Source organism: Siphateles boraxobius, unplaced genomic scaffold, assembly GCF_051911475.1.
Source record: "Siphateles boraxobius isolate OS27281-9 unplaced genomic scaffold, OSU_SipBor_1 33, whole genome shotgun sequence".
Taxonomy (NCBI): domain Eukaryota; kingdom Metazoa; phylum Chordata; class Actinopteri; order Cypriniformes; family Leuciscidae; genus Siphateles; species Siphateles boraxobius.
Genome location: NW_027508953.1, coordinates 4,107,963 through 4,135,237, shown reverse-complemented (window position 1 = coordinate 4,135,237; position 27,275 = coordinate 4,107,963). Strand labels below are relative to the sequence as shown.

Here is a 27,275-nt window from a genome sequence, read left to right as displayed (position 1 = left end):
ATATATAATCATTGATATACTGTATTGAACATTTAGAATGTATCGATAAGGTTGGATAAATGTATTTTAGTCCAAGTTGATATAACGGTCCAGATGTAGATGTTTATACGCATATATACAGTATCACACACACACTCTATATCATCCATATATATTATGTACCATAGACCATACATACAATTATGTTCCTTTTAAATCCACTGAGTTTGCGTGCATAAAAGGTTTTTTTAACTAAACTACAAGACTAAGCATGGTGCAGTTCAAATCAAAAGCATATGCATACTATTTTCTTTCTTCACTATGGTAAAATGCCTTCCTACTTGATCTTAAACACATTCAAACCCTGCAGTTGGCTGAATGCTGTGTGAGTGCATGTGACCCCCTGTTTGTTTTGGAGAGTGAGGCAATGGATTCTCACTCCACCTCCTTGGCTACACCACAACGCCCCTCCTGATAGTTGCCTCCCTCTATTTCCAAATAAAAGAAGATCATGGGGTCATCTTTTCCTCACTTCTCACACTCTCTTCAGTCAAAGAGCAGAACAGGAAGCCTCCTCTGCAATCATGTCTGTCTCATACGCACGTAGTTCCATGGGAGGAGGATCTCAGTTCTCCATGGGAGGAGGAGGATCTCAGTTCTCCATGGGAGGAGGAGGATCTCAGTTCTCCATGTCCGGTGGTGGAGGCGGTGGTCGTGTGTCTAGCATGCGTGCTGGCAGCATGTACGGGGGAGCTGGAGGATCTGGAACCCGTATCTCCAGTGCCTCTGCTTCTCGTTCCTTCTCTGCTGGAGGTGGTGGCGGCTTCGGAGGTGGTTCTGGTTTCGGTGGTGGTTCTGGTTTCGGTGGTGGTGCTAGTGATGGCGTTGATTTGTCTGCAAATAAGAAAGCTACCATGCAAAACCTCAATGACCGTCTGGCCACCTACCTGGAGAAGGTGCGCACCCTTGAGAAGGCCAATGCTGATCTTGAGCTGAAGATCCGCCAGTTCCTGGAGAGCAAGACATCCCCCTCCTCTCGGGACTACAGTGCCTATTACGCAACTATCAGTGATCTCCAAAACAAAGTATGTGGTATTGTCAGAAGAAAAAATTTAAACAGTTATTAGTAAATAAATAACTTACTAAATAAACAACTTATCTTTTGTTAACCTACCTGTATACTAATAATGTGCTAAAATAAAGGATGTCATATGCAGTTTATGAGAATGAACATATAAGTGATTTTTTTGTGTGTGTGTGCAAAATAACCATTTAAATCTTTGAGAACTTTGTCTTTGTATTTGATATATGTAAGAGATCTTTTAGCACTAAACTCAAATCATTCTGAAGGGATATCTAAATTTGACTATATGCTTGTCCCCTGAAGATCCAGGATGCCACTCGTATTAATGGAGGCATCTACCTCAGCATTGACAATGCCAAGCTGGCTGCAGATGACTTCAGAGTCAAGTAAGTCCACACATGACAAAGAGAAAAGCTATCAACATCTCAAATGGGTCCAAGTGATTTACAATGGTTTAATTTCTCTGCAGATATGAGAATGAGCTGGGCATGAGGCAGTCTGTAGAGGCAGATATTGCTGGGCTGAGAAGGGTGCTGGATGAGCTGACAATGTCCAGATCTGATCTGGAGATGCAGATTGAGGGGCTGAAAGAAGAGCTGATCTTCCTCAGGAAGAACCATGAGGAGGTAAGTTGGTGATTGGTTGACACTCTTGAATAAATCAGTTCTTCCAGATTAAGCAAATGCTCAGTGGTTTGATATCGCATCTTTAGGAACTCTTGGCATTAGGTACCCAGATGAGTGGACAGGTCAATGTAGAGGTTGACGCAGCACCACAGGAAGACCTGTCAAAGGTCATGGCCGAAATCCGTGAACACTACGAGGGCGTTGCTGCTAAAAACCGAAGAGAACTCGATGCCTGGTTCCAGGCCCAGGTAAACTCAGACTATTTATATTTGTCAAAAGAAACCAAAACCAAATCAAAACCAAATATCTTATCTGACTGCTCTTCTATGGATTGTCTCTCATAGAGCGAATCCATCAACAAAGTCGTCGTTGAAAGTACAGAAAACATTCAATCATCTAAATCAGAAATCAATGAGCTTAAACGCACACTCCAGAGTCTTCAAATCGAATTACAATCACAACTCAGCATGGTAAGTAGATGACCAGGTCAGTCTCGAAATTTGTGGTTTTGATAAATCACATAGCCTTTAGAATAATGACTTTTCCCTCAACAGAAATCGTCATTGGAAGGCACTTTGCAAGAGACACAAGCCCGCTACGGCTCCATGTTGTCCGGCTACCAAACACAAGTGACCAGCATGGAACAGCAGCTGATGTCACTTCGTGCCGATCTGGAGCGCCAAGGTCAAGACTATAGGACACTTCTGGACATCAAGGCCAGGCTTGAGATGGAGATCGCAGAGTACAGGAGACTGTTGGATGGAGAGGCTTCTGGGTGAGATGCTAAAATACACACTCACACCCTGATTTCTCAGTAAGTTATAGGAAGCAGAATGAGATTGAGATGATTCTGAGTCCTTTTTTCCCCATTTTCCCCCCAACTTCAGAAGCATTCAAACTGCACAGTCCTCAACCAAAACCTCAACTTCAACTACACGCAAAGTGGTGACCATTGTAGAGGAGGTTAAGGATGGCAAAGTGATCTCCTCCACCCAGGCAGTTACCGAGACCAAGTGAGATCTCAAACAAGCACAACCAGCACAAGAACTCTTGAGATAAAACAACCTAACTCAGAGTGATGAAAAACAATAAAGTGGTCTAAATGTGCTTCTGTGTTTGAGTCTTATTTTACACTTAGAAATTCAGAAAATAATAATTCAAAATAATTCAGAAATTATTTTATCAGGAATATTTTTTCCCTTTTACAAAAACCTCATGACGAATGTCATGCAACATTTGTTTTTTATGTTGGTACATTTAAAAAAAAAATACACATGTAATATACAGGCATACATTAAAAAGTTTGGGGTTATTCAAATTTATTTTTGGAAGATATTAATACTTTTTGTCACTTTCTAGTCCGATGATGAAAGAATGAAATGGTAGCGTATTTATTCAAATGAGCAAACACAATTATCCAAATTGATCAAAAGTGACGGTAAAGACATTTATAATGTGACAAAAGATTTCTATTACAAATAAATACTTTCTCTAGAGCTTTCTATTCATTACAGAATCCTGCTAAAAATGTATCATGGTTTCCACAGAAATATTAAACAGTACATTGTTTTAAACATTGATGATAATAATAAGAAATGTTTCTTAAGCAGCAAATCAGCATGTTAGAATGATTTTATTTATATTTTGAAGGATCATGTGTTAAGAGTAATGACAAGACTGGAGCTATGACTAAAATGAAAAAGTTGAGTAAATTTAAATTGTAATATTTCATAATATTAATGTTTTCAGAGTGTTAAAATAATGCAGCTGTGAGCATAAGAGCATAAAAATCTTACTGACCCAAAAACTTTGAACAATAGTGTACATAGTTACATAAAAAAACTAAAACAAATGTGTGCAAAAGTCTGCAAATCCAAACAGTTATACCCTATTTCAACACAAATGAGTTTATTTTATAATATTTTATAGACAAATATTTGCAAAAGCCAGGCCTTTAGGGCTAAAGCGGCTTGTCACCAGGGCTGTGCACTTATACACTTATGTAAAGGGTGTATATAATTAATATGCATCCTTAACAGGTAGACAAGGTAAAAAAAAGAAAAAAAAAAGGGTAAAACCACAACCGTTGTTGAAAAGTTGAAAGATTGAAAAGATTTTCCAGTGCAGGTATAGGTCTTATACTGAAAGATCATTGGTTTTTAACAATCTAACATTGAGACATTTTCATTTTAATACAATGAGATCCTGACCGACAAGTAATCTGTAGATATGACCATCAATGCATGCCAGATAGCTCGACCATTGGGTCAGGACAAAAACAAACTTTGGCATTGTAAAGATGAGGCTTACCTTTTTTTGCCCCACTTATTTATTCAACATCTTTGGAGAGGTGTATGATTCTTTATTTTGGGAATGCTTTTGTAGAGCTTGTGCAGAGATTGAATCAGGATTCAGATTGACGCTATAAAAGAATAGATATATTGGTGGATGTGGCAGTCACATTCAGATGCCTGCTATAAAGACTGGAGCTGTGCATTAATGTGCACTCATTACATTCATGGCCAGCAGCCATATCACCCTGTAGCCCAAGACTGGTTGCCCACCGAAGCTAAGCAGGGTTGAGCCTGATTACTACCTGGATGGGAGATGTCATGCATGAGAAAACCAGGTTGCTGCTGGAAGAGGTGTTAGTGAGGCGAGAAAAAAAATAGGTAATTGCAAATAATAAACAATTTTATACTTAAAGGGGCTGTATGTAAGAATTTTGATGTATTAGTCGCTTTTTATTGCCAATGTGTATAGCTTGTAACAAACTTAAAAAACGAGGCCTTCCCAGACTTTGGTCGTCTATGAAAGCCTGTAGACTGAGAAGGACTCGGGATGGTCTTGCGAGGAAAATCAAAAGATGTGATGTTTACGCGCTCCCCGAAGTGTCTCTCTTCCATTCAATGACACATGAAATGAATGTTTATAAAATATTCAGGATTATGACGAAAGAGCTATTCTGTCAGGTTACTGTAATGTCAATGTGTCATGCGAAGAAGGGAATAATTGAAACTATAGTTTCACATATATATAAATATTTATATATACACTGTATATATATATATAGTCTACAGTCTCAAATGTACTCCATAAACTATCATAAGTGTAATTTTAATTTCCTCATCTGTCGACATGATGCCGGTGAATTGCGGAGCTGGAGCAAACATATCCACATCGCTATTTGGGGTATTAGGTGCAATTAAGAACAGAAGACATGGCATAGGCCAATATCTCAACTTGAACTTTTAATCTTCATGTTTTGTCTTATACACTTTCTCTCATCTTTTACGGGCCCTCTAGGGACCTCTAGTGGTACAGTTTCACATTACATATGAGTTTAGTCAACACAAAACAATGCAGCTTCTTAACACATATATGATCAGATGCTTTCTTAACTGCTGCTTTCTCACCGCAATCATTTTTGTTGTGTTTATTTTGTTATTAAGAAGAAAGCATGCAGCACATTTACATATTCATCTAAACATTTCTCTCAGCAGCACTGACGGCGTCTCAATGTTCGTTAACAGTATATTGCTGCAAAGGTATTTCCAACTTCTTTTTCAACTTCTAAGCAAAGAATGAAAAAGAAGTTTGCCGGGTCATTGAATCAGGCTCAGTCTCTTGTACGTTATGTGTGCACCAGTGTGAGCACGAGCAATAAGCTGCTGCCTGCAGTTCACTTAACTTCTCCACTTGTTCCTAATAACAAGGGTTTCTGAATTCTAAATATAACTCCTTTAAATTCTGTCCAGTAGAGGGGAGGTTAATTAGCCCCTGCTGGTAGATGCTGTAATTACACCACTATGTACTGTAGGTATGTTTCTCTATTGTAGGTCATTTACTGTATTCTGGTGAAAGAAGTGCTTTTGCAAGCAACATTTAAAATTACCAAAAAAATGCCCATAAAATGGCTTGTACTTCAGGGGCTGCATGCACTGCCATTTCAGTGAATGAGATGCTAACGGACAGCTTTCTTCAAGTGTTTTAGACCTCCTTAGTTCAGTCCAACATTTTAAGCACACAGTGGAAATAATGACATGACAATTGGTTTCGTTTTCATTAACAAGTTCAGGAATGAGTATCAGAATCAGAATCGTAAGGTGCTTTATTGCCAAGTAGTGTTTTACACATACGAGGAATTTGCTTTGGTCGTAAGGTGCTACATGTAGACAAACTTACAGCTGACATAAATAAATGTAGGAATATACAGTATATAAATATGAAATGAAATATAAATTGACAAAATAAAATATACAACAATAAAGATTAACTACAAGTATGTGCAATGTGCCAGGTTGTGCATTAAATGAGAAGAAAGTTTATACATGTGCAGAGACATTTGAGTAATTTGCAAGGGGGGAGTGTCAGTGGGGGACCCGGGCCTTGTTAAGGAGGCTAGCTGCCGATGGGAAGGAACTGTTTTTGTGGCGAGAGGTTTTGGTCCTGATGGACCGCAGCCTCCTGCCAGAGGGGAGAGACTGAAACAGTATGTGTCCGGGGTGGGAGGGGTCAGCTGCAATCTTTCCTGCTCGCCTCAAAGTCCTGGAGGCGTACAGGTCCTGAAGTGATGGAAGATTGCAGCCAATCACCTTCTCTGCAGAGCGAATGATACGCTGCAGCCTGCCCTTGTCCCTGGCGGTGGCAACAGCGTACCAGATGGTGATGGAGGAGGTGAGGATGGACTCAATGATGGCGTTGTAGAAGTGCACCATCATTGTCTTTGGCAGGCTGAACTTCTTCAGTTGCCGCAGGAAGTACATCCTCTGCTGGCCCTTTTTGGTGATGGAGGTTATGTTCAGCTCCCACTTGAGGTCCCGGGAGATGATGGTGCCCAGGAAGCGGAAGGAGTCCACAGCAGTGACTTGGGAGTCACACAGGATAATGGGGGAGGGTGGGGCTGAGCTCTTTCTAAAATCCACGACCATCTCCACTGTCTTCAGAGCGTTGAGCTCCAGACTGTTCTGGCCGCACCAGGTCAACCAGATGGTCGATCTCCCATCTGTAGGCGGACTCATCTCCACCAGAGATGAGCCCAATGAGGGTGGTGTCGTCCGCAAACTTCAGGAGCTTGACGGACTGATGACTGGAGGTGCAGCTGTTGGTGTACAGGGAGAAGAGAAGTGGGGAAAGAACGCAGCCTTGAGGGGATCCGGTGCTGATGGTTCTGGAATCAGAGACGTGTTTCCCCAGCTTCACGTGCTGCTTCCTGTCCGTCAGGAAGTAAGTGATCCACCTACAGGTGGAGTCAGGCACAGTCAGGTGAGAGAGCTTGTCCTGCAGCAGAGCCGGTATGATGGTGTTGAAAGCAGAGCTGAAATCCACAAACAGGATCCTGGTATAGGTTCCAGGGGAGTCCAGGTGCTGGAGGGTGTAGTGAAGGGCCATGTTTACTGCATCGTCTACAGACCTGTTGGCTCTGTAGGCGAACTGCAGGGCCAGGAGGCGCCACCATGAGGCACCACGTAGGATTTAAATCAAACTTCGCTTATCAATACATACATAACACACGTGCATATACACCTATAAATTACTCCCATACACATGTATACTATTGGATGTTCAAAATACATATATGAAATACACGTGCACACTAATATGAAATCCATACCAATACATTTAATGTTAGTAATGAATGCATATACACTTGTGAATAACTTGCATATAAACTTGACGCAAGCATACACCTATAAATACTCGCATATACATATAAACTTCCATGCATATAAACACTCGCACATACATTCACTGCACGCAAACACACCTATAAACACTCGCACATACATATAAACTTCCATGCATATACACCTATAAACACTCTCACATATATAAACCCGATGCGCGCATACACATCCATAAAACACTCGCGCATACATACAAAATAAAACGTGGATGCATGCTTTAGTTGTGTGTATATGCGAGTGATTTCATATGTGGATGTGCATGAACTTTTCAGTGCAAACGGAAGGCATTTCAGTGTAACCGGAAGGCATTTGTGCGTACACGGAAGTAGCCTGCCTATTTACCGCATTTGCAATCATTAGCTGTGTCCCAATGTGAAGGCTGCATCCCACGAAGGGCGCGGACTTCCAAGGATGCAGCCTATTCGTCCTTCGAAGGACGCACCATGTAGCCTTCGTAGGATTTCCTAATTGCACAACCAGGTGCTCCTGGCGCCAAGCAACGGTGCGAGAGTAGAGCTGCCATCCTGATAATTCATTTGTTATAATTGAATAAACAGCTATGGATCCAGAATTGGCTATTGTCTTTTTTTTGTTTTATATTTTACTGGAGGACATTGTGAGGATGTTTCAGTCATGTATTTTCGGCTTTCATAGCCAAGACCATGGCCAGAGCTGGTTTGCTGCGTCCCAATTCAGAAGCTGCTTCATGAATTGCCAGATTACACTATAAACTGTTCAAGTAGCCTATTGGGTGTTAACTTACTTAAATAATATAATGAAAAGAAAAGAAAAACATACATAGGCATATAAAGGTTCAAATGTTCACTTATATCTTACCTTGATGCGATTTTGTTTAGTGTATTCTTTTTATTATGTAGCATAAATGGACAATATAAATGATGAATATGAAAATATATATTTCAACCCCGTATTATGGAGGGAAAAAACCCTCCATCTGTGGGAAAAAACAAAACAATCCGTAGCGACGATTGTCCAATCCGTCCCTTCAGTTAATAAACTATACTCAGAATATTTTTTATGTGTAAACATTAATGTATAAAAATACACAATTTTATTTGTGAAAACTCACAATAACAAGAAAACTTTGTGCTTTTGTAAAATAAAATAAAACAATCAGGCGTGCTTTCATGATCTCCGTGAACTGGAGCGCGTCTCAAAAATGAACTGAAACAAAATATAGCCTCCTATACAAAGCTTGAAATGTCCACTTTTAAACGAAAAAAATCGAATATAATTTAGGTCTAATTGGGCATTAGAATGTTATGTTTTCAGACCTGCCAACCTTGAAAATATTTTTTGCGTAGCATCAGCGGGGGGAGGAGGAGGGGGCATATTTATTTATGATTAACTAGTCTAAAATTAAGAAACCCCTAGAAAACAGTAAAAGACAACAACAAATAGATGTGTACATTTAAGATAGGCTACTTAATTTATTATTCCGATATCCAAATATGATACTAAATCACACAGAAAAAAGCACTTTTATTTATGACGTGCTGTCTTTGCATTTGAACATTGCACATTTTAAACAGGACATGCATTAGCTGAATAAACGTTAGCCAATACAAACATATTTTTAGAAAATAGTTGAAAATTGATAGACAGGAGTCCTGTCACATGACCAATAATAGCAAAACGAATCACTTATTCTAAAAAGAATTTCAAGTATAAGTTTAGATGAATCCGAAATATGGGGCTGTGTTAACAATAAAACGTCTATCTTTTAACGAATTTTAAAAACACGGATGGATAATACAAAATGCTTTCTGACATTTTGACGGAAAAAAACACAACCAAAACAAAATTTAAACTTAGCCCGTCAATTTACAATTATCTTCTCTCTCTGTGCGCGCGGTCTGTGTTCGTGAGAGAGAGACCTCGCGCAGCACTGATACAACGGTAGGCCTACTTTTTAATCCATAATTAACTAATGCACTAGTTTTCATACAAAATAATTATGTAACATAATTAGGTACTTTAGTTATTATTAACACAATAACATAACACATGCAGACTACGTTTCTCAACACTGAGAATGAATAAATAAACTTCAGACTTATCAGTATAGGCCTAATCCACAAATTACAAAACTTTCATAATCACTAAGCCATAGCGATTTTTATTTTATTTAGATTTATTGTTCATTTAGATTTAACATGCATACTTAAGCATTTTATAATTTGCATGGCTGAATGATGTTTTCCTCTTATCTGAGTGACCATGAATGACGAAGTATTTTAATCCATGCGATCACTCCCGTGTGATCATCAAATCCAGATTAAGTTAACTAAAAACAATATTTCAACTTTCCAAATCCACCCCAGCCCGTTTACCTTCAGGAGTCAGAAGAGCTGTGACTACTAGGCTACTGTCCTCGCTTATGAACTCAGCCAGACTGCGTGTGGGCCGCGGGAGTGGAAACGGGATCGAGCGGGATTCTTTATTGCTGTCGATTTTCAGTCTCTTTTTAATGATAGGCCTTACCTGTCAATCATCCCCGCTTGCTATTTGGGGAATGAACCCAGCGCTATGATTGGTCGAACTCCGCTTCATTTGCTGTTGCTTGATTTGAGGACTGCGCGTGCACAGAAGCGTCACCAGGTTTTTTGCGTAGTTTAGAGTGACAAACATAGGTGACAAATCGTACCACCGTACTTTGAGGTCAAAATGCGTATCCGCTACGCAAAATGCGTACAGGTTGGCAGGTCTGTGTTTTTCATATTAATTTGTGAATATTTCTAATATTTAATAAAGGGGAAAAAAGTCATAAACAAAAATCTGACAATACGTCAATATTATTATATATATATATTTTTTTGCTCAGCATAGGCTACAGTTCAAATTCAAATTTTGGTGCTCAACTTTGCGTTTTAAAAATAGCCCAACAGCCGTTCAATACGGGTTAAAAAAAGAAAAACGAGTGGACGCTAAAGTACACGGACCATATATTATTAAATATTTCAAATAATGTATTTGTAGAAAAAGTTTGATAGTCTTGGGTCCGTGTACTTTTGCGTCCATTCGTTTTTGCACAAATAAAAGAAGTTGCGAATGATGTATTATTCGTTTCTGTATGACCAGAAATGATAGAGTAGCCTATTTTAAAGCAACACTATGTCGTTTTTGCGGTTTTTGCTCTCGGGGTCCCCCTACAGTTGGGAAACAGTATTGTCTTCTACTACTGTCAAAAATCTGTCATGGTTACACCAGGCGACTGCCAGCGTTGCGTGTGAAATGTCTTTACCCCAGGTACATTGGCATATATTTCAGCATGTCATATGAATATAATTTTATGGGTTTTATTTTTTTCAAACGTCAAAAGATTGCGTAGCTCACGTTTACAAGTAGCCTATTGTCTACTGTTTTACATAACGGATATGCTAATTCAATTCAATATTTGTGTGGTAGGTAATAGCCATATATTGTCAATATTATAATATCAAGCTACCATAGATGAATCTGCAAATTTGAAAATCGATTTGCATTATAGTCAGAGGCAAGACACTTTCACCAGAAAAATAAATACACAAACATATCAGCCTGCAGACATTAGGATAGTTATCCTGAAAGATTATTTATTAAAACCATCGTAAACTAGCATGTTAGTGTAGCTACCAGATTGATAATTCGCTACTCTACTAGCATTATTGATTCGTGAAGATAAATGGAGGACCAGATAGATTCCGTAACATGGCCAGGCCATGTAATTCAGCCTTTTACATTTCGCGCGATAGTCGGCTCCCTGACTCCCTGATTTATTTATAAATGAATAAACACTTTACAGATGACTGACTGCTGCGCTTGTGACAGGGTGCATGTTACTGAAAGAACGAGGAGAGAGAGCCGGTTGCGCGCGCGCACACTCTCACCGTCTTCAAACTGTCTTGCTCTCCCTCCAGTAGTGATCCTCGTCCGATCTTTTAATTTGTCACTCTCCCTTTTTCTTCTTTTAGTCTCCTCTGACAAAACCTTTGCCTTCTTCCTTTTAGTTGTTGCTTCGGTCATGACAACAACATACAGACGGGTATCAAACGCTAGTTGGGCTCTCACGTCAGAATCTGAGGAAGTGGGGGAAGTGACGTATGCCGTAAAGCAGTCGAATTTTGTAGTTTTTTTTGTGCTCCGGTTACTACCCGAAACCTGAAGTTACATAGTGCCAGTAAAAGCGATACAGACACTGTCAGGCTATGGCAGACGTGTCATTCAACCTAAGTCGATGTACCATCACAAGGGTCTTGGAAATATATAATGAAGGTTGAAAAACTACATAGTGTTACTTTAAGTTGTTTCCACTGTTGATAGAACAATGCAAGTGTCCGCGCCCGCGCCTCCGTACCATGCAGTGCGCGCGCTCCACACTCCGCACAAACACTTGGATATGCGTCAAAATCTTGTGTTTATTTATGATAATCTTAGCCCTGTATTATCAGGCCTATACTATTATGACTGACATTTGACGAATTGCTTTGTTCCTTTTTTTGATAAAAGCAGCTTCTAAATATGTAGTCTACTACTAATAATAATGATAATTGTTATTATTATTTGTGTTTATAATTATAACTATAAATGAGTTCACTGAAGACATTAATATTTTAATCATAAAATAATTTATGAATGTTTTATTTTTATATAATAAACCTAACCTTTCGTTTGTGTTAGGCTATATTTATTTTTTATATGTGAAGTCTTTTCTGCTTATTCTATTATACTGAGCTTTATCCTCCCAAAAAATGGACTTTAAAGGTAAAAACATAAATGTCGTTTTTTAGAAAATTCAAGAAATTATCCATTTTAAAAAATATAGTTTAAACACAATGCAAAGCATCCCTCATAAACAGGTGGCCTGGTTGTATCGAAGTGGGCACGATATTTTTTTTACAAAATTGACTTCCTTACACTTACGCACAAATGCCTTCCGGTTACATTGAAATGCCTTCCGTTTGCACTGAAAAGTTCACGCACATCCACATATGAAATGCCTCGCATACACAAACTGAATAATAAAAACACGTTTAAATGGGTACATTTTCTATAAATGACTTCATTTTCTTTTCTGACATAGCCTACTCCAGTTCTTGTTAAAACACAGACGTGCAAAATCTGTGTATTTTGGGCACTTTTTGTGTGAAATCATATTTTTTTTTCCATCAAAAGCGTGCTTTCACTTTTAATTAACCATGAGCAGCGCAGCAAAAATAGACTCGGATCTGGCCCATTATCTGTTCACCGATGATGACAGTGACGCATTTCAGCCGGCTTTTTATTTCTCATCTCCATAAATATATATAGTAGTAAAGCTAATGCTAGGGCTAGAAATCAATGAATTCTTTGCTAATACTTCGTCGTCATCATGGAGAGCGCAGTTCGCACCGCTTTCTCCTTTCCACGAGCGCGTGCTCTCCCGTGGCGTCTGTCGTTGCTATGCAACAATGAACTTAGGCGCGCCTGTAAAAACGAGCGCGCCGCGTCGCTATTATGAGCTAATATCCAAAATATTTCCATATGTGGCTCTTTCCTCCTTTCTTATCAACAAGTGGATTTACAACTACATCAGCAGCACCGCCGGTCGCAATGTCTCAGCACTTTTATGAAGAGGACGCAACTGCACGCGCTTCGGGCATGCACGCGCATCAAGTACCGGGTTTGAGAAAACCTGGTACTGTGGCGTGACGTTTAAAAAAAATAGTACCGACTTGGTACCGAAGTACCGGGTCTTCGACAACACTCAAAAACGTTGGCTGCGCTGTTTCTTACCTTGCTCTACGTTGACTTTACTAACGTTAGTTCCAGCTTCACCGTCACTACCTTTTTTAAAATATTTGTTTAGGACATCTCGAAGGCCTCTATTTTCTTCTTCTCTTCTTCTCCTTTCTTTTCTTTTCTGAGCACCGGACTTGTGACATTTTGATCGTAACGTTATCCTATTGAACTTCAAATCAAATGACAACATCAAATTTTGATCAGTGGCCAAACCATTTTTGTTTTGGCGGTGGGGGGGTTCTTAACCACTATTTCAAGGACAATTAGGAAGAAAACAAATAAAAAGCTTTTATGTAACTCAAATATTAGATATTTTTTCCACAAATATGCCTATTTTATTTATTTTTTAACAATTATTCCATAATTTAATGAGGGCCCAGTTCTGGGCCCCCCCACTACCCTGGGCCCGGGACAACAGACCCGTTTGTCCCCCCCTGTCGGCGGGCCTGTGTATATGCGAGTAATTATAGGTGTATGCGTGCGTCAAGTTTATGCAAGTTATTCAAAAGTGTATATGCATTCATTACTAACATAATATGTATTGGTATGTATTTCATACTAGTGTGCACGTGTATTTCATATATATTGAACATCCAATAGTAAACATGTATATAAATGCGAGTAATTTATAGGTGTATATGCACGTGTGTAATATGTATTGATAAGCGATGTTTGATTTAAATCCTACGTGGCGCCTCATAAATGAGTGACTCCTGATGGCAGAACGATTATATTGCAGGTTCGCTTTCTTAAAACATACTACAACACAAACTGTCCAATGGCAAACTAGTTCCTTGAACAGAATGCTGCACACTGTCATTTCCAGAAAACTAGCTGATCCTGTCAGTAATATGACACGTCAGAGATAGGCTACAACAATACTTGTGCGAAACAATATTGTACAGACATGCAATGTGCTGCAATGTAGTGACTTATACTTCATCGGTTACCAACTTCACATCTATCGCTTTTGTAAATCTATGCAACTGTATTGTGTTCTTCAGGGTTGACAGCTGTAACGTGATACCACCAGCATTTGATCATTTAGTTAATGACACAACTGTTTTAAACAGCTGACCCTCTGGTACTCTAAGCTTCCTATATTTTAGAATACATCTTTTAGCTATCCTCTGATTGTTAAAAACCACAGCACTAATACATCTGAGTTAGAAGTTAAACATTTAATTCAGCTGTAGGAAAAAGGAACCACACTTTGATTAAATAAATAAATAAAGTCTAATAAAACAGTTAATCAAAGTACTGTAGCTGGTGTGTCTATCTAAATATCTAAAACACTGATCACATTTCATCAAATATTTTCTTGCCCAATCAAGTGAAATTTCTGCATAATTTAAATGTTATATTACCTGGCACTTTCAACCTGACAACCTACATGAACACTTCCATCTGCTTCTGTCATTAAAGGAGAACTCCGGCGCAAAATGAACCTGGGGTTTAATAACACCGACTGTCGACTGTTCTCTGGGATTTGTTTTCATGATAATCGAGTGTAAAGAGTTTTATCTCTAAAAACTGTTTAGCTTATAATGCTAGTATGGGGCATATAATAAGTAAAAAGAGATCGCTAGTTAATACCACTAACAAAGCTCACAATAGCCCCACACTAACACGGTAGCTTAATGAGGGTCTCTACATACAAACCGAAGCATTGAGAACTTTGTAAGTGTACAGACAGTTTAATAATAATATACGTTATAAAGACAGTAGGCTACCATCGCGTATACAGGCAGGAGCCATCTTTGGGAAACAGCCTCGACCAGTCGAACCACTAACGCCGTGCTAAGTGAGCTGAACTTTGAGATTCCGAGTCACAGTTAAGCTCGTAGCACGGCGTTCGTGGTTCGACTGGTCGAGACTGTTATCCAAAGAAGGCTCCGCGATGGTACTGTCTTTATAAAGTATATTATTATTAAACTGTCTGTACACTTACAAAGTTCTCAGTGCTTCGGTTTGTATGTAGAGACCCTCATTAAGCTACCGTGTTAGTGTGGGGCTATTTTGAGCCTTGTTAGTGGTATTAACTAGCGATCTCTTTTTTCTTAGGCCTATTATATGCCCCATATACTAGCGTTATAAGCTAAACAGTTTTTAGAGATAAAACTCTTTACACTCGATTATCATGAAAACAAATCCCAGAGAACAGTCGACTCGGTACCAATGTGTTATTACACCCCAGGTTCATTTTGCGCCGGAGTTCTCCTTTAAGTTGGTCATTTGAGTAATTTGCCCAGTGGGTTTATAGACTGAAGGGTGATATTTATTTTTACTTATTGGATAAAAAAAGAAACATTAAATCTAATCTAATCAATGCACAGAGATAAAAGCTACAGAGGTCCACTCTGTAATGAATCTAATGAACTTCACATGAAAAGGGTTTGTTTTACTGTCATCGTAACTTATACTACCTAAATGAATGATCTGCTCTGGAGTGGACAAATCTAAGAGCTGATCATTTCAGAATCTCAGAAAGGGCTTCCTGTACTTGTTGAACTTTGAAAACATGACGGTTTAATGTTGAGACCTGACACAATTTTTTTTTTAAAGTAAAACATGTTCCTGGATCAACATATTTTGTTGATCCTGGAACAACATTCCTGTCTGAAAATGTATACGCAACTAACATTTTGGTGCTTCAAAAAAGTTAATAAAGAGATCGTAGCTAATTCATGAATTGAGCGGTTTTGTAACGATCACCAGCTGGCTTCACGTCAGCCACGTCCAGCCAGAGCTTCACGTCAGCCGCGTCCAGCCAGAGCTTCACGTCAGCTGCATCCAGCCAGAGCTTTCAGAGCTTCGACACGTCTCAGCAGAGCTTCCAGAGCCTCGACACGTCTCAGCAGAGCTTCCAGAGCTTCGACACGTCTCAGCAGAGCTTCCAGAGCCTCGACACGTCTCAGGAGAGCTTCCAGAGCCCCGGCCGCTGGTTCCGTCCAGCACTGAGCCTTCACCGCTGGTCCTGTCCAGCACTGAGCCTTCCCCGCTGGCCCCGTCCAGCAAAGAGATTGTGACGCTTCACGTCACTTCTGCCGAGCCAGAGACGCTTCACGTCACTTCTGCCGAGCCAGAGACGCTTCACGTCACTTCTGCCGAGCCAGAGACGCTTCACGTCACTTCTGCCGAGCCAGAGAAGCTTCACGTCACTTCTGCCGAGCCACTGTCTACGGACAAGATGGCTGCCTCCGAGCCAGTGTCTACGGACAAGATGGCCGCTTCCGAGCCAGTGTCTACGGACAAGATGGCCACCTCCTAGCCAGTGTCTACGGACAAGATGGCCGCCTCCGAGCCAGTGTCTACGGACAAGATGGCCGCCTCCGAGCCAGTGTCTACGGACAAGATGGTCGCCTCCGAGCCAGTGTCTACGGACAAGATGGCCGTCGTCACAGAGTCTGTTCCTGTTCCTCAGACAGAGTCTGTTCCTGAGCCGGTGTCTGTTCCTGTACCGGAGCCAGTGTCTGTTCCTGTGTCTGTGTCTGTTTCTGTTTCTGAGCAGGTATCAGTTCCTAGTCCTGAGCCAGGGTCTGTACCAGAGCAACTGATGACTGTTCCTGGGTGGATGCCTGCTCCTGTTCCGTGGCTGCCCGAAGGGAGGTCTCCGCCATGGCCACCCGATGGGACGTTTCCGCCCTGGCCACCTGAAGGATTGTCTCCGCCGTGGCCGCCCGATGGGTCGTCACTGCCATGGCCTCCCGAGGGTTCTTCACCGCCGTGGCCGCCCGAGGGTTCTTCACCACCGTGGCCGCCCGAGGGTTCTTCACCGCCGTGGCCACCCGAGGGTTCTTCACCGCAGTGGTCGCCTGCACAGCCTGCTCTGCCCTGGTCGCCTGCACAGCCTTCTCCGCACTGGTCGCCTGCCCGGCTGACTGCTGCGCCCTGGTCGCCTGAGGGGTCGCCCGCTCCGCCCTGGCCATCCGTTCTGCCGCAGTCTGCAGGTCCTTTTCCGCTCCACGGACTTGGTCCTCCATCCCACCCCCGGATCCGCCTCCGCTCCACCGAAAGCCGCTCTTTGGGGGGGGGGGGGGGGGCTATGTAACGATCACCAGCTGGAGTGCCCCTGAGAGTCACCAGAGGGCACTCCACACCAGACTGATCACTTCACAAAACTACAATTCCCATAATGCTTCATTCCTGGGACTGATTGCACACTCACCTACATCTCATTCAGACACTCTATATAAACCACACTCAAACAGAAGACCACTGTAATCACTGAGCATTTTCCACTATTCTACTGATCTGTTTATTGACCTCGGAGTGTTATCTTGTTTCTGCCTGTTTGCTGCCTGTCTCGACTTGGATTGCTCTTGGATTATTGTCTCTTGCTGCCTGCCCTGAACTTCTGCCTGTGACCTGACTACTCTCTGTGTTTGTTCTCTGATCACCCTGTTTTGCTGTTGCCTGACCCTTGTTTGCCTGTTTTGACTTTCCTTCATTAAAAGCTGCAAATGGATCCTACTGAGTATTCCAATTCATAACAGGTTTAGTCCAAAATTTTCCTAAGAGACACAATCGCTTTATATGATGAACAGATTGAATTTAGGCTTTTGTTCACATATAAACATTCATCAACTCGCACATCAATAGTGGTAAAATGAAACTCAAGCATGTTCGCTTGACGTGCGAGAACCAATAAGGTTCATTCCCGTGTTACGCAGCACATTTGAGCTTCAGCAAGAACCTAAATCTAATCAATGCACTTTGCAAGAACAGAGATAAAAGCTACAGAGGTCCACTCTGTAATGAATCTAATGAACTTCACATGAAAAGGGTTTGTTTTACTGTCATCATACCTTATACTACCTAAATAAATGATCTGCTCTGGAATGGACTAATCTGAGAGCTGATTATTTCAGAATCTCAGAAAGGGCTTCATGTACTTGTTGAACTTTGAAAACCTGACGGTTTAATGTTGAGACCTGACACATTCAGTGGATAAAACAGGTTAATCTTGTCTGAGGTGGGATCTGGATGAAGGTTTGAAATGTTGTAGAGATAAGGAAGGTTTCAGTTTTATGTTTGACAAATGCTGAGAACTTTTCTAAGGTTTTAAGTTGAACGTAATTTTTAATTTAAAAAAGGTGCATCTAATAACTCTTAACAAACAATTTAATTTTAATATCTCTTGAATTCAGAATTTAAAAACAAATCTACCTATAATGTATTTGAGTACTAACACCACTCCCAATTAAATGGTTAGTTCAACCAAAAATGAAAATCATGTCATTAATTACTCCCCCTCATGCCGTTCCAAACCCGTAAGACTTTTGTTCATCTTCGAAACACAAATGAAATCTCAGGGCTTTCTGTCTCTCCATAGACAGGGTCACCATTATTTTTCCAAGTAATACATGTTTCTGGTTCAACATATTTTTTTGATCCTGGAACAACATTCCTGTCTGAAAATGTCTAAGCAACTGACATTTTGATGCTTCAAAAAAGTTTATAAAGAGATCATAACTAATCCATATGAATTGAGGGCCTAAATAAAAGCCTAAATTAAATCTGTTCATAATATAAAGTGATTGTGTTTCTTCAGAGAATTTGGACTAAACCGCTAAATTCATATGAATTAGATTTACGATCTCCTAATGAACTTTTTGAAGCGTCGAAGTGGTAGTTGCGTAGCTGTCTATGGAGGGACCGAAATGGCTCAAATTTCATCAAAAAAGTTTTCATCACTTCATTTTTGTTCCGAAGATAAACTAAAGTATTGCGGAATTAGCTCAAATAACCAAGGAAAAGGACAGACAGCTGAAACTTTCACAACCTCCAAAATAATCTTTTCTAAGGAAATGTGAAACTAAATGATAGCATACCATTCAAACCTGTAATCAGCCACACCTGCTGCCTTGGGGAACTGGGAAATGGTTTCACTCTCTGCCACCTAAGGCAATCTTGACAGTCCCTCCCTCCCGCATTTGTCCACATAAAAGGAACAACGGTCATCTTCTCCTCACTCATCTGCTCGTTTTTTCTCCAGTCAGAGCAAACAACGACAGCAAGCCTCCTTCAAAATGATGTCTTCTTCTTCATCCATCCGCAGCTACATGTCCTCAGAAGGATATTCTCGCTTATCTGTCTCTGGTGGCGGAGCTGGTCGTGTCTCAGCAATGCGTGCCGGTAGTGTGTATGGGGGGGCAGGAGGAACCGGTGTCCGTATCTCCAGTGCCTCTGCTTCTCGTTCCTTCTCTGCTGGAGGTGCTGGTTTTGGAGGTGATGCTGGTTTCAACCTGGCTGATGCCGTTGATGTTTCTGCAAATAAGAAAGCTACCATGCAAAACCTCAATGACCGTCTGGCCACCTACCTGGAGAAGGTGCGCACCCTTGAGAAGGCCAATGCTGATCTTGAGCTGAAGATCCGCCAGTTCCTGGAGAGCAAGACATCCCCCTCTTCTCGGGACTACAGTGCCTATTACGTTACTATCAGTGACTTTCAGGTCAAGGTACGTGACATAACTACAGAACTATTACTCAAGACAATCATTAAACCACCTTAGACAAAAATTAACCAATTAGCAATATTCCACCATTCTTTGTCTGCAAAGAATATATTCAAAGCATGTGATTGCATTGCATTTCTTCAGTACTTAGATAAAAGTGAATAAAATTTGACTTTTTATGCATCTTCGTTCTGTGCCCCTGAAGATCCAGGATGCCACTCATATTAATGGAGGCATCTACCTCAGCATTGACAATGCCAAGCTGGCTGCAGAAGACTTCAGAGTCAAGTAAGTCCATTACTTAAAGACTTGAAAAATAAAAAGCACTTCCAACATCTATAACAAACCCAAAACATTTATATTGATATAATTGTGCAGATATGAGAATGAGCTGGGCATGAGGCAGTCTGTAGAGGCAGATATTTCTGGGCTGAGAAGGGTGCTGGATGAGCTGACAATGTCCAGATCTGATCTGGAGATGCAGATTGAGGGGCTGAAAGAAGAGCTGATCTTCCTCAAGAAGAACCATGAGGAGGTAAGTTGGTGATTGGTTCACACTCTTTAATAAATAAGGGATTCCTTTAAATGAAGCAAATGCTCAGTGGTTTGATATCGCATCTTTAGGAACTCTTGGCAGCACGTAACCATATGACTGGACAGGTCAATGTAGAGGTTGACGCAGCACCACAGGAAGACCTGACAAAGATCATGGCTGAAATCCGTGAACATTACGAGGCAGTTGCTGCCAAGAACCGCAAAGAACTTGAGGCTTGGTTCCAGGCCAAGGTAAAATCAGATTTAATCTGTAAAATTTGCAAAGAAGGGTTGTAATCAAAACCAACAAAAGACATATCTGACTGTTTTCCTATGGACTCCCTCTTATAGAGCGAAGTTATCAACAAAGAAGTTGTTGAAAGCACAGAAACTCTCCAAACGTCCAGATCAGAATTCACTGAGCTTAAACGAACACTCCAGAGTCTTCAAATAGAGCTACAATCACAACTCAGTATGGTAAGCAAGCACAGACAAAAAGAGGAATCTTGTAAAGTGTTTTGTTACCATCACAATGTATACAATGACTTTCTCCCAACAGAAATCATCAATGGAAAGCACTTTGGCAGAAACACAGGCCCGTTACGGCTCCATGTTGTCCGGCTACCAGTTCCAGGTGACCAGCATGGAACAGCAACTGGTTCAACTTCGTGCCGATCTGGAACGCCAAAGACAAGAGTATCAGATGCTTCTGGACATCAAAACCAAACTGGAAATGGAGATTGCAGAGTACAGAAGACTGCTGGATGGAGATACTTCTAGGTGAGACACAACTTCAACACAAAATATCTTTTAAAAATGCATTTTTAAATTATTTTAATAAGTATAACAACTTTAATGAGTTAGAAGTAATTATTTATTTAATATTCTTCATTTTCTATCTCTGCAGTACCTCAACCACAAGCAAAACCTCAACTACACGCAAAGTGGTAACCATTGTGGAAGAGGTGGTGGACGGCAAAGTGGTCAGCACATCTTCCGAGTCTACCAGCCAGATCGTGTCTCAACAAAAGAGCTCTTGAGCAAAAGCTATCTTCATCAGAGTGATAAAAAGCAAATAAACTGGTCTAACTGTGCATAATTTGTCCTTTTCTTCTGTCATTTGGACATTGCATGAAATCAACTCCTAAATTATGGAAAGTTGTCAATTAAAAACAATAATTATCTAGCATAAAAAAAATGGTGACAACTAAAGACTGGTCAGGAATCACATGGCTGTTTTAAAATTGATCTACACCTTTCATAATCAAATCCCATTGTCAAATAGAATAAGGCTGAAATCTTTAAATTAAAATCAACAATTACCAGCCATAGTAAAAACTGCAAGTATATAAAAATATTGGAATTAGACAAAACAAAGCGGCTGCTTACTCACAGTCATGCATTTTATAGCATTTTTCGAAATCAATTAATGTTTTTAGTAGTTCTGCCACTGATTTATTGGGTTACTGTTCATGAAGATGTTTTTTAAAACAGAAGTATTTTAAAGAAGCCACATAAATACATTACTATACCCAGTTCAGACTTAGTATCCATTCTAATGAACATCACTTTTCTTTTCTCTAATGTTTATCTTATAATGACTTAATAGTTGTTAATAGGTGAAAGAGACAGGTGAAATTAGTCAACTAAATATTTGCAAGATTGACTTTACTAATGACTATACTTACTCTTGACATGGGTCATTGCAATACTGCAAATATCAATACTCCGGTGGGACACTCCCATGCTTCTGTATAAAGTCAAATTTTGAATAGAGTTCATTAAACAGTCAGTAAAATAAGAACAAATAAATTACAAGCAGTAGCACAAATAAATACAACGTAATAAAGATAAAAATAAAAGGTTTTCTTTTTAGGTAGGTCTAACAGTAGGCTCAGTAATCAGAAATACTACAGAAATGTAATAAAGTAAGAGTGTCTATTTGTCTTTACTGCTTATTTTAATCCTTAAAATAAAAGTTACAAAAGTTATTCAGTCAAAAGCGGCGAGTGAATTTCTCTTTGTCTTGTGTTGTTTGATTAACATTAATGACACAGACAGTAGCTGGTTTATTAGGCTGCTGTCACTTTAAGATCGAGTGCATGGATACGGTATACCACATGCTATAATGAATAAATGTTTTCATGAATTTTCCACATTATAATCACAAAACCTGCTGAAATGAGTAAAACTATGCACAATACCTGCATTCCCATGCTGAAATTTAAGCACTGATTAAATATATATTCTGGATATTTGTGAAACTTATTTCCATGACTTTCCAAAACATTCTCTTATTTATTTTTCGAATACTGTTCCAGACCTGGAAATTGTTATTTTAAAATTCCATAACATTTTTAAATGTTTTACATGACCGCACGAACGTTTAAATATATATCAAGTAATGAATTTGATGAAAAAAGTCTTACAGGGCCTAAAGCAGCATCTAAGCAATGCTTTTGAGTATTAAAAAATAAACTTGCATATGTCTTTGTTACCATCCTCTGAGCGTCTACTCTAAATCATGCTTTTGCTCTAGATTCCCAGAGGCATGCAGAGTTCAATTATTACAGCTGTTCCGCTGTTGATTACTGTATTGTCATCGTCTATTTTGAAATTCTTCAAAAACTAATTTTCTTTGTTAAGTCCTACTACAAAGATTCTCTGATCCTCACCAAATTAAATCCGGTAATCAACAGACCATTCCTGACCAAAGTCAGGATGGAATCAAATTAAGCGTTTTCAAAATGGTTTGCTAATATAAGCACCAAAAGTATGTCAGAAATCGGTTACTTACGTAACCTCGGTTCTCTCTAGAAGAGGGAACGAGTGTTGCGTAAGCTAGCTTACGCTACGGGTAAAGTCATCTTTGCTCGAGATATTGAAGCCAAAAATTATCCTTAATTTTGCATTTATTGTCAACGCAGTGCAGCAGCCAGCAGACCTAGAGCAGGCAATCTTGCTTGCTCATTGGCTGCCTTGAGGCAACTGCTGCAGCCTACCACTGAGCCTCACGCGTGACGTCACGCCCAATGAGGATGCTTCGCCCGCTCTACGCATCACATCCCGCTAAGACGGGGGTGGGTAGCGAATAAAAGCCAGACTCGGAGGCTGCGTCACTGGTTTCATCAGCTGAAGTGAAAATCCCTCGTGGCGCCTGCACGGTCGGGTTACGCAATACTATATGTGTTATAATGTTATAATGTTACAATGTTATAAGCACATACAGGGTATACAGAGCGGCGTCGCCGGTCCATATAACTATTCACCATATAGTGCAGCTCAAACAGGAGAGCTAACGTTGCGTGAGAGTAGTCTGCGCATGATAATCTGGGCAGAATATACACACCGCTCACACTGACAGAAGTCTAGACTGCAAGGCGGGAACTTCCAGGTTATAAAACCTAACAAATGTGGACGGAGAGGCCCAGCCTGCCGCCTCAAAAATGTCTTGAATGGAAATTACGCTGGACCAAGCCCACGACGAGGCAACGCCTCTGGTGGAATGCGCCCTGATGCCCAAGGGGCATTGCAGACCTTTATACTTATAAGCGGATGCGATAGCTTCCACTATCCATCTGGACTGCCTCTATTTCGAGGCGGCGAGACCCTTGGTGCGCCCACCAAACGAGACAAAGAGCTGTTCCGAACGCCTGAAAGAGGCGGAGCGTGTAATGTAAGCCCTCAGCGCCCTGACGGGGCAGAGGAGATTAACATCACCCTTACTATTGCATGCTCGCAGAGCGGAAAGAAAAATGACCTGCGCTCTGAAGGGGGTGCCCAATACTTTAGGGACATAACCATGTCTTGGCTTAAGGATGACTTAGAGTCATTTGGCCTGAATTCAAGACACGCAGCGCTAACAAATAGCACGTGTAAATCCCCCACACCTTTGACTGACGACAGAGCTGTCAAGAAAACGGATTTGAGCGAGAGGTACTTTAGGTCCACGGACTCTATCGGTTCAAAGGGGAAAGCTTTCAGGGCCTCCAGAACCAATGAAAGATCCCATATGGGAACTGACGGGGGTCGCGGGGGATTCATCCGTCTGGCTCCTCGAAGGAAGCGGATGACGAGCTCGTTTCTTCCTACTGACTGACCGCGCGTCGACTCAGCGAACGCTGCAACGGCTGCCACATAAACTTTAAGCGTGGATGGGGACCTGCCCTTATCCAACAGCTCTTGAAGGAAGCCAAGGAACCCCGGGACCCCACACGTTCGTGGGTCTAGATCTCTATGAGCACACCATTTGGAGAACACTTTGGAGCTCTGGATTCGTGTTCATCACTCCTTCTGGCAGGACAACGGGTGTCCGTTGATTAACCATACGTGCAGAGACCAGCGCTCTGGATGAGGATGCCAGATTGAGCCGCGGGCTTGAGAGAGGAGATCTCTCCTCACCGGAATCGGCCAAGGGGCTGTGTGAGACAGCCGCATCAGCTCCGGGAACCAGGTTTGATTCTCCCAGCGCGGGGCTATAAGGAGCACTGAGTGGCACGTTTCCCTGATCGTCTTGATTACCTGTGGTAACAGAGAGACCAGAGGGAAAGCATAAAGTGGGAGGCTGGGCCAGACTTGGGCCAGCGCATCCTCGTTCTTTGAAAAGAACAGTGGGCCATGAGCGTTGTCTTTTGATTCAAACAGGTCGACTTTCGCTTTGCCGAAAAGGCGCCACAGTAACTGGACTGTCTGGGGGTGCAGGGACCATTCCCCTGGGGGAACGTAGTTCCTGGACAGTTCGTCTGGACCGTCGTTCAAGTGGCCTGGCACATGCACAGCTCTCAGCGAGCGCAGAGGGTCCTGAGACCATACAAGGTGTTCTGTCAGATGGCAAAGACTTCTGGAACTGACACCGCCCTGACGGTTTATGTAGGACACCTCAGACATGTTGTCCGAGCGGACTAGCACATGGTGGTCCTGTATAAACGGGAGGAAGCTTTTGAGCACGTTCTCGACCGCTATCAGTTCCAGACAGTTTATGTGGAAGCGTCTCTCTTGGTCTGACCACAGGCCTAAGAACGGTCTGCCCTCGAAGACGGCGCCCCAACCTAAGTTGGAGGCGTCCGTCGAGATGACCTTTTGGTGTGAGACAGCCCCCATTGCCACTCCCCGCTGGTACCTGTCGGCCGCTAACCAGGGCTGCAGAGCCAAAACGCAGCTCTGAGTCACTCTGATTTGTCTGTAGCCTGCAACCCAAGCCTGGTGAGGCACTTGGGCGTTCAGCCAGCGTTGTAGCAGGCGCATGCGCAGCAAGCCTAGCTGAAGCACAGCCGCAGCTGATGCCATACAGCCTAACATCCTCTGGAATGTCTTCAGAGATCTGATGCTGCCTTCCTGGAAAGACGCGGCCAGGTGTCGAACACGGCGCGCGCGCTGTGTCGATAGACGGGCCGTCATAGCCACAGAGTCCAGTTCTATTCCTAGAAGGAAACTGACTGACTGGGCAGTAATGAGCTCTTGGTCCAGTTGACCGTGAGGCCCAAGCTCCAGATGGCTGAGAAGCACTGTTCTGTGAGATATCAGTTCTATTTCTGACTGTGCTAAGATCAACCAATCGTCCAAATAATTCAAAATTATTTGCAGCCCTTTCAGTCTCAAGGGGGCAAGAGCCGCATCCATGCACTTCGTAGATGTACGGGTGCCAAAGACAGGCCGAACGGGAGGACGGTGTATTGATATGCCCGACCGTCGAAGGTGAATCTCAAGAATGGCCTGTGACGGGGGACTATCGGGATCTGAAAGTATGCATCTTTCAGATCGAGAGAGATAAACCAGTCCCTCGGCCGAATTTGCGGGAGGATTTGTCTGGTCGTGAGCATTTTGAACGGCCGTCTCATAAGAGCTTTGTTCAAATATCTCAGATCTAAGATAGGTCTTAGAGCTCCGTCCTTCTTGGGAATAACAAAATAACGGCTGTAAAAGCCTGACTCGCTCAGAGAAGGAGGTACTGGTTCTATGGCCCCTTTGCACAGCAGTTTGGCAATTTCTGCGCGGAGAAGATGCGCTACTTCCCCTTTCACTTTCATCTCGGTCCGTGCTCGAAAGCGAGGGGGACGGCGAGCGAACTGAAGCGAATAGCCCTGTCTTATTGTGCTCAGCACCCATTCTGACACACCGGGAATAGCCTTCCATGCTTCTACATGTACAGCTATGTGCAGAATGGACTCCGGGTTCCGATCGCCACACTTCGCGGGCTCGGGAAACTGAACCGGAGGAGTGTGCGGGGGGCGCGCGCGCCCTCAGATCTCAGGAACGGTGGCTCGCTGACAGCTGTTCCCGATTACTGGGAATGGGGAACATTTTGTGACGATATATAATGCGAGCGGAGCCTGGGGCGAAGTGTTTGTCAGTAAGCGTGAGCGCTCGTTAGTGGGCACATGACTTACAGTCATAACTTGGCCGCTGTGAGGCTGTTGCCGTGTAACAGAGCGGGCAGCGAGTAGGTGTTAGCACAGATTTGTGGGCACATTCTCTACAGCTAGCACTCGAGCGGCATTTGCCAGCTTTATGAGAGTGGGCTCTGTGAGAGCGAGAGACATGGGCATAGTGTTTGTGTGTAGGGGTGAACACTGAGATGTGGACACCTTATCTACACTTATGAAACCATCGGCCTGAGTCGGATAGCCAAACATTATACCCTTCTTTGTGATGCGCGAGCAGCGCCGGGCATTTATTAGTAAGCGTGAGCGCTGTAAGCAGGCACGTAACTTACATTCATAGCCACGGGCAGAATAGCCTCCGGGTTCCGATCGTCACACTTCGTCGGCTCGGAAAACTGAACCGGAGGTATGGGCGCGGCGTGCGCGCCCTCAGTGCTTGAATGCGGCGGCTCGCTGACAGCTATGGCTGGCTGTTTCACATGAGACGTCCCGATTGCTTTGAATGGGGAACTTTTGAGATAACTTTGTGATGCGCGAGAAACGCCGGGTGTTTATTAGTAAGCGTGAGCGCTCGTAAGCTGGCAGGTAACTTACATTCATAGCCATGTGTGCGCCCTCGCCCATTACCGGCTCTTTGGCTGCTGCTGCAGTAGCCTTTCTAAGGGGACTGACAGGGCGTGATGTTTCAATGGTGGTCCGGCCACAGCGGGACGCAACCATCTTTTGAGAGATTTGTCTGGGTCGCC

General features: G+C 42.1%; 2 protein-coding genes across 2 annotated transcripts; both read left to right on the top strand.

The window, feature by feature from the left end:
• The first annotated feature begins 332 nt into the window (after positions 1 to 332).
• LOC143701598 (keratin, type I cytoskeletal 13-like) lies at positions 333 to 2,796 on the top strand. Its single transcript, XM_077195017.1, has 7 exons — positions 333 to 1,064; positions 1,367 to 1,449; positions 1,533 to 1,689; positions 1,776 to 1,937; positions 2,034 to 2,159; positions 2,244 to 2,464; positions 2,577 to 2,796. The coding sequence occupies exons 1-7, from the start codon at positions 564 to 566 to the stop codon at positions 2,704 to 2,706; spliced, it is 1,380 nt and encodes a 459-aa protein (XP_077051132.1). The 5' UTR covers positions 333 to 563; the 3' UTR covers positions 2,707 to 2,796.
• A 14,705-nt stretch (positions 2,797 to 17,501) lies between these two features.
• Positions 17,502 to 21,243, top strand: LOC143701601 (keratin, type I cytoskeletal 50 kDa-like). Its single transcript, XM_077195022.1, has 7 exons — positions 17,502 to 19,618; positions 19,821 to 19,903; positions 19,994 to 20,150; positions 20,240 to 20,401; positions 20,501 to 20,626; positions 20,709 to 20,929; positions 21,057 to 21,243. Exons 1-7 carry the CDS (start codon positions 19,190 to 19,192, stop codon positions 21,187 to 21,189), a joined length of 1,311 nt encoding a protein of 436 aa, XP_077051137.1. The 5' UTR covers positions 17,502 to 19,189; the 3' UTR covers positions 21,190 to 21,243.
• Positions 21,244 to 27,275: the final 6,032 nt, after the last annotated feature.

Bases quoted from the DNA above. Each gene is read 5' to 3' on its own strand.
- LOC143701598 (XM_077195017.1), top strand. From the start codon at position 564: ATGTCTGTCTCATACGCACGTAGTTCCATGGGAGGAGGATCTCAGTTC. The intron at 1,938-2,033 runs GTAAACTCAGAC...TGTCTCTCATAG, and splicing joins ATGCCTGGTTCCAGGCCCAG to AGCGAATCCATCAACAAAGT. The intron at 2,465-2,576 runs GTGAGATGCTAA...CCCCAACTTCAG, and splicing joins TTGGATGGAGAGGCTTCTGG to AAGCATTCAAACTGCACAGT.
- LOC143701601 (XM_077195022.1), top strand. From the start codon at position 19,190: ATGATGTCTTCTTCTTCATCCATCCGCAGCTACATGTCCTCAGAAGGA. The intron at 19,904-19,993 runs GTAAGTCCATTA...ATAATTGTGCAG, and splicing joins GCAGAAGACTTCAGAGTCAA to ATATGAGAATGAGCTGGGCA. The intron at 20,930-21,056 runs GTGAGACACAAC...CTATCTCTGCAG, and splicing joins CTGGATGGAGATACTTCTAG to TACCTCAACCACAAGCAAAA.